Here is a 10990-nt window from a genome sequence, read left to right as displayed (position 1 = left end):
TTACTAAAGTGCTGAATGATAGAGTTGCAATCTATACTGATATTCTTATCAGTAGACATCAAAATGCCTTCATAAAACATAGGAACATTATGGATGGCATCCTAACCTTGCATGAGGTTTTACACCAGATGCAAGGCATGAAGAAAATTGGAATTGTCCTAAAGCTGGATTTTGAGAAAGCATACGATAAAATTAACTCGAATTTTCTTTCGGAATGTCACCGTATTCGTGGTTTTGGGGACACTTGTTGCGGTTGGGTTAAAAAATCCTTTATAATGGAACTGTGAGTATCAAGCTTAACAATGAAAGGGGACCTTATTTCCAGAGCCACAAAGGGGTGCGCCAAGGAGACCCCTTCTCTCCTTTCTTGTTTAACCTTGCGGTAGAAACATTGTCTAAGATGATTTTAAATGCTCAAAAGGAACATCTTATTACTCGCCTTGCTCTAGATCTACTAGATAATGGAGTAGCCATCCTTCAATATGCAGATGACACTGTCATTTGCTTTGAGCATGATAGTAAGGCGACAGTTAACCTAAATTTACTTCTCTACATATTTGAAATCATGTCTGGGCTCAACATCAACTTGGTTAAAAGTGAGATCCTATGTGTTGGGGGGGGGGTGATGAAACTTTGAAATTCTATGCGGATTTATTCAATTGTCAAATTGGACATTTCCCTATGAAATACCTGGGGGTTCCTGTTAGTTATACTAATCTTCGAAATCTGGATTGGTTATTTGTGGATGAGAGATTTCTTAAATGTTGTGAATCCCGGATCGGCAATGTCGCATCCCGGGGGGGGGGGGGGGGGGGGGGTAGATTAACCCTGATGAATTCCTCCGTTACTAGCATTGTCTTCTACTATATGTCCATGTTCTTGTTACCTAAGATGGTTATATATAAGCTGCATAAACACCGCAAAAATTTCTTTTGGCAAGAACATGAAGGACGCAAAAGATATCATCTGGTGAAATGGAACCGCATTTGTAGATCCAAGAAAAAAGGGGGCTTGGGGGTGAAAGACCTACATAAACAAAATAGTAGCCTTCTCACCAAATGGTGGTGGAAGCTGGAAACTCAGAAGGGGTTGTGGCAAGATGTGATAAAAGCTAAATATTTCAGAAAAGATGATGTCGCCTCGGTGAAAAGTAAATTCGCTGACTCGCCGATTTGGAAGGCCATTATGAAGGTGAAAGAATATTACATGGCTGGAAGAGGAGTCATTTTAAATTCTGGCAACATCACCAGACTCTGGCTTGATCCTATATGCGGCAATCCACCGCTGAAAAACACATATGCAGACTTATTTAGCATATGTAACCGTCAAGAGATCACGGTGGCTCAGTTCAGAGTTGGTATTGACGATAACTTCTTCAGGAGACAACTCCATCACCATCTTTTGTGTCAATGGGGAGACCTTAAAAGCATGGTGGGGGGTTGGACAACCTCTGATGTCTCGGATCAGATCGTATGGACCGTTGGGAAAAAAGTGTTCTCAACCAAATCCGTCTATGAATATTTAGAGAGAACTATTGCGGGCTGTGACTATAGATGGATCTGGAAATCAAAAATTCCTCTTAAAATCCAGATCTTGTTATGGCAACTCTTCCAGGATGCCATCCTAACTAGAGATGTGATGAAAAGAAAGAAATGGGCATCCTAACTAGAGATGTGATGAAAAGAAAGAAATGGGCTGGCAATCCTAGATGCTCGTTTTGTAATGAACGAGAGACATCACAACACCTTTGCTTTACTTGCCCCGTGGCCACGGTTGTTTGGAGAACGGCCGGATGTGTATTTGGTACTAGCCTGGGTCCGAATAATATCTGACAATATTTTTCGTGGTGTTATATGTTTCTCCCTGATGGTGCCAAATTTTACACATTTGACCTGGCTGTAGTTTGTTGGGCAATTTGGAATTGCCGCAACCGCGCTACTTTTGAAGATAAGAAGCTGAGATCCCCTTTCGATGTGGTCTACTCTACATGTGGCTATCTTAACTATTGGGCAGGTTTGTTAACTGGAGCTGATCGGGAGGCGATGGAACATGGGGCAAAGTTGCTGAAGAGCAATGCTTCAAGCATGATGCCGATCTGCGCGGAGATTGAAGGGAAATAAATCTCCACCGAAGATATGGACGTTCAAACAGCTGCTCCTCATTTAGTTCTTTTGCACTCTGCTCCTACGTGGGCATTTGTTGGCGACTCGGTTGTGAGTCTGTTTTGCACTTTCCTCGTTTGCCTATACCTATCGTCGGTCGGATTGTTTCTCCTTGACGTTGGTGGTTAGGTTAGTTGGTTCTATATGGTGTTTCTGGATTTTCTTCCTGTGGTAGGATGCTCGATGACGAGTGCCTATGGTAGGTTTCCTAGAAATGCTTTGAGCCCGATCCCCTTTCCTGTTTCCTTGGTTGGTCAGAACTTTGTATTTCTGTTATGATGAGTAATGGAAAGGGGCTCGCCCGGTTCAAAAAAAAAAAAAACCAGAAACCTACACAAGAGAACCTCTAAAAGGCTTCACTCTAGATTGAGAGCAGCAAGCAGACTTGAATCATCATTCAGTTCGTCACAACATCTTCATTGGCTGCAACACAAATTCGCACCATGCTATTCACACTTTACTTGGGCATTAGCGCCCCATGTCGCATTGCATCTTGGTCTCCATTCTTCATCAGACCTGCCCAATAGTTCAGGAAGATAACACCACTTCAAAGGGGTTCTGGGGAAGTTAAACTCGAAGGTAGCTCGATGGTGGCAATTCCCAAAAGGCCAGCACACTGCCTCAAGACCAAAAGTATAGAACTTGGTACCATCAGAAAGAAACATCTAACACCCAATGGCGGAGCTATGGGAGGGGGGCTGTGCCCTCCCCCGTCAACATGGAACCAATTACTTGTAAAGGAAAAATATTGTGACAGCTTACATGAGAACTTTTTTAGCTTTTGCCCCCCCCCCCCCCCCCCCCACACACACAACCCCACCCCACAAAGCTGATTCTGTGTAGCCAAACAAATCAGTTCCAAAAACTTAGCCGGCAATACGCCAAACAACTCTAGCAATTGCACATAAAAAGAAGAGGTGTTGTGAGATTTTCCTCTCGTTACCGAAAGAACATCGAGGAGTCCCAGCCCATTTCCTCCTATTCATGACATCCCCGTTCAAAACAACATCTTGAAAAACTTGCCACAAGAAAATTTGAAATTTAAGGGGGATTTCGGCCTTCCAAGTGCACTTAAAGTCATACCCTGCAAGTTTTGTTTTCCAGGTGCTCATAAACTGATTTTGGCAGTGAATCTCTGCTTAGGCAAAAGGCTTGCGCAAACATAAGTTGGTGAATTTATTCTCAAGTAACATATTTATTCACAGCTTCGTCTTGAATGGCACATAGTTCTTGAGCGACTGGGTGATCCCCTGCACGGAGGCAACGGTCACCGCCACCGTCACCGCAAAGCACATGAAGCTCAGGCTCTGCAGCACCACCCACTTCTTGGAAAACCTCTCCACTTTGCTCTGTCGTTTGTACATCTCCACTGGGAAGTACACGGTGAGCGGCCAGAAGCTGAGCGCGCCGAGGAGGCCAAGGATGACGTTGAAGAAGGGCAACGAGATGGCAAGGACCGTGCTTACGACGACGAACGCCGTTCTCCACACCAGCTTGAACATGTTGACGCTGAACTTGCCGGCGGCGAAGGGATGGTACCGGCGGACGACGAAGTCTGAGCTCGGCCACCGTGCCGCAGCCCAGCTCTCCACGGCGGCGTAGATGGGCTGGCAGTACACCTGGTAGGCACCGATGAGGTGCACGACGATGCAGATGTTGGCGAAGTCGATGAGCCAGAAGGGCTCGTAGAAGCCGAACCCGGTGAGCATGTTCCCCGGCGCCGCATTGCCGAAAGCAGCGTAGCCGAGGCAGCCGCAGAGCATGTAGAAGGCCGTGGTGGTGGAGACCCCCAGTAGGTTTGCCTTCCTCATTGTCTTGTTCTCGGCCGGCGGCGCCTTCACCGTGTCCTGCATTTCCAGGTACACGCTATTAGTGAGTAGTGACCGTAATTTACGAGCGCAGTACTTTTTGGGCAATGGTGTATGTGAATTTTTGTGACATGCATGCCTGGATTTCTATGAGAACCATGGAGTATGAGTAGGCGAATGCAATGTTGCCGAGCGCTTGCAACGTCAACCATATCTTCTGTGCTGAATTAGTGACGTCTATCCCGATTTCAGTGCCGCCCATTGTTGTCTTGCCAGTAGGACCTGCATAGTTACACGAGGGAATAGGGAATGCATTAGGTCCTTTCCAGTGTTTCACGGGGTATAGATGCTAAACGTGCTATATAAATAAAATGTAATGTGGCAAAGCATATAAAGATGAAAGAGAGCATTACGGTGATCTCAGAAAAAACTATGCTAAACGTGTGAACCTATATAAAATAACTATCAATCAATGCATGAATGAGTTTAAGTATTAAAAAAGCCAAGAGTGAAGCTTAACTACTGGGAGATCCCAAACACGACCATCTATAAAAGATAAACTTGTATGCATTGAGAAGAGTACTCCCTGCGTTTTTATTTACTTCACATATTAACTTTGATCAAAGTCAAGCTTTGTAAACTTTGACAAAGTTTAAAGATGAAGATTTTAACATATACAATAAAAATGAATATTATATTTATTATTGGATGTACTTTCACATCATATAGATTTGTTATGATAAATATTTATATTTTTTTCTATAAACTTGATCAAATTTTATGAAGTTTGACTTCAGTCAACTCTAATGTGTAGAGTAAATAAAATCGGAGGAAGTAGTTTCAATGTTTTTAATGTAGTTAGCACTTCATCTAAAGCACCGATGCATTGGAAGAAGTTTTAATGCGTTGATCTCTTGGTATGAATGTTCTTGATTCTATACCTGATATGGTCTGTGCCAAGGCGAGGCCAACGCCGATCGCGGAGTAGGAGAAGGACATGACTGCGGCGAGGATCGACAGCCAGGCCATCTCGTGGAGGTTGGGGAGCTGGGAGAAGACGATCTGGGAGATCCCAAACACGACCATGTACATGGTAGTGTACACGCCGCAGTCGGCAGAGTGGCCGTTCTTGTGGAAGCAGTCGGCCTTGTACAAAGCCCTATTCGATCATCCCACCAGAAGAACAAACAGTGAGTTCAACCGATCGTAAATGGCACAAATTAGCTGAAACTTGCATGGGTGAGTCGGGTCGTCGACTTACGCGGCACTGATCGATGCTGTAATGGTGTACCCGATTGCAGTTCCAACGAGATTAACGTACTGGCAGAGGCCACAAAACCACACCTGCCTGCTACCTACATTTGCAGGCCAAGGTAGCAGTGTAAACATTGCCTGAATTCACAGAGAAAATTACTGGTTTGATGTTCACGCCACAGGCATGAGGTACCTAGGTAGGACTCGACGGCCTCCATGTAGGTGTAGTTCCTCTTCCCGGCAACGGCGTCGTCGCTGCGGTAGCAGTCGGCGAGGAGCGAGGAGGTGTAATAGGTGACGGCGGCGAATAGGAAAAGGGTTAACGACCCGGCGATCCAGCCGAGCTGCGCCACGGACCAGGGCAGAGATAGCACGCCAGAGCCGATCACAGCCGTTATGATGTGCGCGCTCGCCGTCCACACCGTTCCTGCTCAACCGCGAGGTCGACCGCACCAGTTAGTCGGAGATGATGATTAGTTTCGAGAAGAGATACCAGAATACCAGATTGATCTGCAGTGCAATAGAGAGCCGGATGAGTATGTTTTCCTTGCCTGTTCTCTTGGGCTTGCCGTCGTCGTCGACGGAACCATGGCCGATGACCCGCCGACGGTCCGCCGCGCCGTCTGCCCGTCCCATTTCGCTATCTGGTGTGGTGGAGTAGAGTGTTTGGCCCCGGGTTCCGTCCTCACTAGTTATTAGAGTCACGTTTCGGGAGCCGTACGGAGCTAGAGACAAGGAAGAAATCTTAAGGATATGTTTCACTAATTTCAGTATGATCTTGCTGCTAAATCTCTCTCTTTATCTTCTCTGTCTATCTATATCTGTGGGCGCTGCTAGGCGTCCGCGGGCCGATCTTTTGTCAGATCGCTAGTCACCAACGTTATCGAATGTATAATGGGTATATTAATTTTGCAGCATAGATTGTGTTGCAGATTTTTTTGCAACACAAAATATGTTGCAAAAATGTGTGTAGATTTATTTTTTACAGCAAAGTTCGTTATAGAATATTTTCCGCAACAAAGATCGTGTTGCAGAAACATATGTAGAATTTTATTTACAACAGAGTTTGTTATATAATATTTTTTACAACAAAGATTGTGTTGCGGAAATATCTCTAGAATTTTACTTACAACAGTTTTTATTATAAAATATTTTCTGCAACAAAAATCGTGTTGCGGAAATATATGTAGATTTTTTTTGCAACGAAGTTTGTTATAATTTTTTTCCGCAACAAAGATCATGTTGTAGAATTGTTTGTAGAATTTTTTTAAATAGAAATCATGTTGCGGAAACATGTGTAATTCTTTTTTTTATAAGAGAGGCCTTGTTGTAGAAAACTGTGCAACGAAGATAATATTGCAGGAACTGTACGACGGGCGGCACTGGCAGTTGCGACGTTGAACGATTGAGACGGCAAAAAAGGCTCCATCGATCTCTCTTCCTGCAACAAGACCTTGGTTCCAAAAATAAGATTTTGGTTGCAAAATATCTTCTCAATTTTCCTCCAGCAAAATCCTTTGTAAAAGTTACAACATCTTTCACCCCTTCTCTATTTTCCGCAACTGGACCTTGTTGCGAAAATTCCGTCTAAAGCAATTGTAGCATTACTTCGTGGATTCCGTCCACAAAATTAGTGGTGAGCGACACATCCTATAGCATCCGATACCCGACCTATAAGGCCGACACCTTGAAGCAGCCGTTCAAAATGAATCGAACGGCTGGACATGTGGCGGATGTTACGCGTAGGATCAGCCGGCAGATTTAGATAATTTTCCTATATCTATATATCTACATATCTACATATCTTTATTATTAATGAGGAGTCCGTATATGGTTTGGATTCAGTTTTTGTCCCTACATCCAAAACACATTAACTCAACCAAATCTAATAAAATCTTAATCAAACCTTAACTAAATCTAAATTTTCCTTATCTTTCCCTGCTCATACCCAAATGAAATTAAAATTTAGAAAATCTCTATTATTGAAAAGAATCAATATGTCATTTGGGACTCAGGTTTTGGCCCTCCAACCAGAACAACGAACCGAATTAACTAAATCAAATCAAATTTTACCAAAACCTCTACAAAATCATTTTTTTGTCTTTAGTATCCATACTCAAATCAAATCAAATCTTACTTTAAATCCTCAACTAAACCAAAACTTCCTTGCTTCGCCCTACCCATCCTTAAATCAGAATTTACAAAATCTCTATTATAAAATGAGTGCATGAGTCGCTTGCGACTTAGATATCATCCCTCCAACCTAAACCACATCATGCATTAACTCAATCAAATCATATTTTATCAAAATTTCAACTAAATAAAAAATGTCCTTGTCTTTTCGTACCCATACCCAAATCAAATCAAATTTTACCAAAACCTCAACTAAATTAAAACTTTCCTTGTTTTTCTTACCATGCTCAAATAATTTATAAATATGATGGGTGTGAGGTATATGTCGGACATGATTGGTGTTGAACCGTTCAAATATGCATGCCCCCATTGCAACACACATGCTATTAGCTAGTATATTATATATACTACTACCTAAAAAACACATAACGTTTTGTCTCCCATCTCCCATCATCCCACCCCTTCACCTGCGTCCCCCTCCCACTAGGTTTTTCTATCCCTTCGTCCGCGGGTCCACCCTCCCTCCCCCTATCGATTTTATCCATCAATTTTTGCTGATGACGAGATGATGTATATACTTTTCGCTCCTCGTTGGTTACCCCAAGTGGAAGGTTGAGATGTAGTCAGCAGCAAGTTTTCCCTTACACGGAGACTGTAAGGTTTATCAAACCAGGAGGACTCCTATGATCAACAAGTAGGTGTCTCTCACCCTGGCGCTAGCAGAAGACGTGGACCTGCAGACACAACAAATAACTTTGCTCCCAACGAGTACATAGAGGTTGTCAATCTCTCCGGCCTTGTAGTTTGCAAAGGATCAAAACACAAGCGGGAATAGTAATAATGATTGCAACAGTAAAGTAAATGAAAACGGTAAATGGTGGAGGTGTAAACAATGATGGTGATATGGACCGGAGTCACATGATGTTCACTAGTAATGTCTCTCTCCCAAAAGACGATAAACAACTATGCTTGGGTAAATAAATTACAGTTGGGCAATTGACAGAATTATAAACGCACCGCAATACTAATTATGCTACTTGATAGTTAGAGGTTCAATAGTAATGGGTAGTACGCCAAGACAAGTAGACCGTTTATTCATCAACATCTACTTACTAGTCATCCATCCTGAGATATCTATCCAAAACATCTCTCCGGTATTAAGTTGCGAGCCCCACCCGAAGTGTAAACTCAAAGCAACAGACAACTGCATTAACGAACTATGCGTAAGGTAAACAATCCTTGCAACCGTGGTCACAAGCACCGTTGTTTTCTCCCTGGTGGCAACAGCACATCCCCTAGTCTCATGTTTATGTCACTCAAGCTAGACATCGAGGGGCATGAACCCACTATCATGCATAACACTCCCTCTTGGAGTTACAATCTACTACTTGGCCAAAGCAAGTAATAGCAACGGAGAACATGCATGAATTACTAAGAAACATAACATAAAAGGATAATCAAATATATAACTCATAACAATCTGAACATAATCTCATAATCCATCGGATCCCAACAAACTGAGCATAGTTATAACAAGAGAATTGTTAGAAATATGCCCACGAGGCAATAATAAATTGGTTATTATTATATTTCTTTGTTCGTGATAATCGTTTATTATCCATGCTATAATTGTATTGATTGGAAACTCAAATACATGTGTGGATACATAGACAAAACACTGTCCATAGTAAGCCTCTAGTTGACTAGCTCGTTGATCAAAGATGGTCAAGGTTTCCTAACCATAGACAAGTGTTGTCACTTGATAACGGGATCACATCATTAGGGGAATCATGTGATGGACAAGACCCAAACTATGAACGTAGCATATTGATCGTGTCGTTTTATTGCTATTGTTTTCTGCGTGTCAAGTATTTGTTCCTATGACCATGAGATCATATAACTCACTCGCACCGGAGGGATACCTTGTGTGCATCAAACATCGCAACGTAACTGGATGACTATAAAGGTGTTCTACAGGTATCTCCGAAGGTGTCCGTTGAGTTAATATGGATCAAGACTGGGATTTGTCACTCCGTGTGATGGAGAGGTATCTCGGAGCCCACTCGGTAATACAACATCACACACAAGCCTTGCAAGCAATGTGACTAAGTGTAAGTCACGGGATCTTGTATTAAGGAATGAGTAGAGAGACTTGCCGGTAACGAGATTGAAATAGGTATGCGGATACCGACGATCCAATCTAATCTCGGGCAAGTAACATACCGAAGGACAAAAGGAATGACATACAGGATTATATGAATCCTTGACACTGAGGTGTTGGGTAACGTAGCATAAATTCAAAATTTTCCTACGCATATTCAGATCTTCCTATGGAGAGACCAGCAACGAGAGAGGGGTAAGAGCATCTTCATACCTTTGAAGATCGCTAAGCGGAAGCGTTGCTAGAACGCGGTTGATGGAGTCGTACTTGCGGTGATTCCGATCTAGTGCCGAACAACGGCACCTCCGCGTTCAACACACGTGCAGCCCGGTGACGTCTCCCGCACCTTGATCCAGCAAGGAGGAGGGAGAGGTTGGGGAAGAACTCCAGCAGCACGACGGCGTGGTGTCGATGGAGAGACGAGATCTCCCGGCAGGGCTTCGCCAAGCACCGGCGGAGAGGAGGAGGAAGAAGAGCAGGGCTACGCCGAGAGAGATGGAAAAATCTGATCTCCAATGGCCAAAAGTGCCCACTATATATAGGGGAGGGGGAGAGGGGGTGCCACCCCTAGGGTTCCCACCCTAGGGGGTGCGGCAGCCCTTCCAGATGGGTGGTGCGGCGGCCAGAAGGGGGGAGGAGGGATGGCGCACCAACTGGTGGGCCTTAGGCCCACCTGGCTTAGGGTTTGCCCCCCCTTTCTCTCCCTTGTGCAATGGGCTGAGTGGGGAGGCGCACCAGCCCACCTAGGGGCTGGTTCCCACCCCCACTTGCCCACCTTACCTCCCGGGGTCGTTGCCCCCCTTCGGTGGTCCCCCGGGGCCATCTCCGGTGGTCCCGGTACGTTACCGGTGACGCCCGAAACACTTCCGGTGTCCGAAACCATCCGTCCTATATATCAATCTTTACCTCCGGACCTTTCCGAAGCTCCTCGTGACGTCCGGGATCTCATCCGGGACTCCGAACAACTTTCGGTAACCTCGTATAACAATTCCCTATAACCCTAGCGTCATCGAACCTTAAGTGTGTAGACCCTACGGGTTCGGGAGACAGGCAGACATGACCGAGACACCTCTCTGGCCAATAACCATCAGCGGGGTCTGGATACCCATGGTGGCTCCCACTGGCTCCATGATGATCTCATTGGATGAACCATGATGTCAAGGATTCAATCAATCCCGTATACGATTCCCTTTGTCTGTCGGTATATAACTTGCCCGAGATTCGATCGTCGGTATACCTATACCTTGTTCAATCTCGTTACCGGTAAGTCTCTTTACTCGTTCCGTAGCACGTCATCGTGTGACTAACTCCTTAGTCACATTGAGCTCATGATGATGTTCTACCGAGTGGGCCCAGAGATACCTCTCCGTCACACGGAGTGACAAATCCCGATCACGATTCGTACCAACCCAACAGACACTTTCGGAGGTACCCGTAGTGCACCTTTATAGTCATCCAGTTACGTTGTGACA

At 44.5% G+C, this 10990-nt stretch overlaps 1 protein-coding gene across 1 annotated transcript; it reads right to left on the bottom strand.

The window, feature by feature from the left end:
- Positions 1-3015: 3015 nt before the first annotated feature.
- Positions 3016-5922, bottom strand: LOC123409922 (amino acid permease 6-like). The gene is made up of 6 exons (XM_045102794.1): positions 5776-5922; positions 5418-5651; positions 5232-5325; positions 4912-5129; positions 4110-4252; positions 3016-4009 (listed from the first exon to the last, which is right to left on the bottom strand). The coding sequence occupies exons 1-6, from the start codon at positions 5858-5860 to the stop codon at positions 3362-3364; spliced, it is 1422 nt and encodes a 473-aa protein (XP_044958729.1). The 5' UTR covers positions 5861-5922; the 3' UTR covers positions 3016-3361.
- Between the last annotated feature and the right edge of the window lie 5068 nt (positions 5923-10990).

Source organism: Hordeum vulgare, chromosome 7H (assembly GCF_904849725.1).
Source record: "Hordeum vulgare subsp. vulgare chromosome 7H, MorexV3_pseudomolecules_assembly, whole genome shotgun sequence".
Classification (NCBI taxonomy): Eukaryota; Viridiplantae; Streptophyta; class Magnoliopsida; order Poales; family Poaceae; genus Hordeum; species Hordeum vulgare.
Note: the sequence above shows the minus strand (reverse complement) of the source record. Positions and strands in the feature narration are given on the sequence as shown.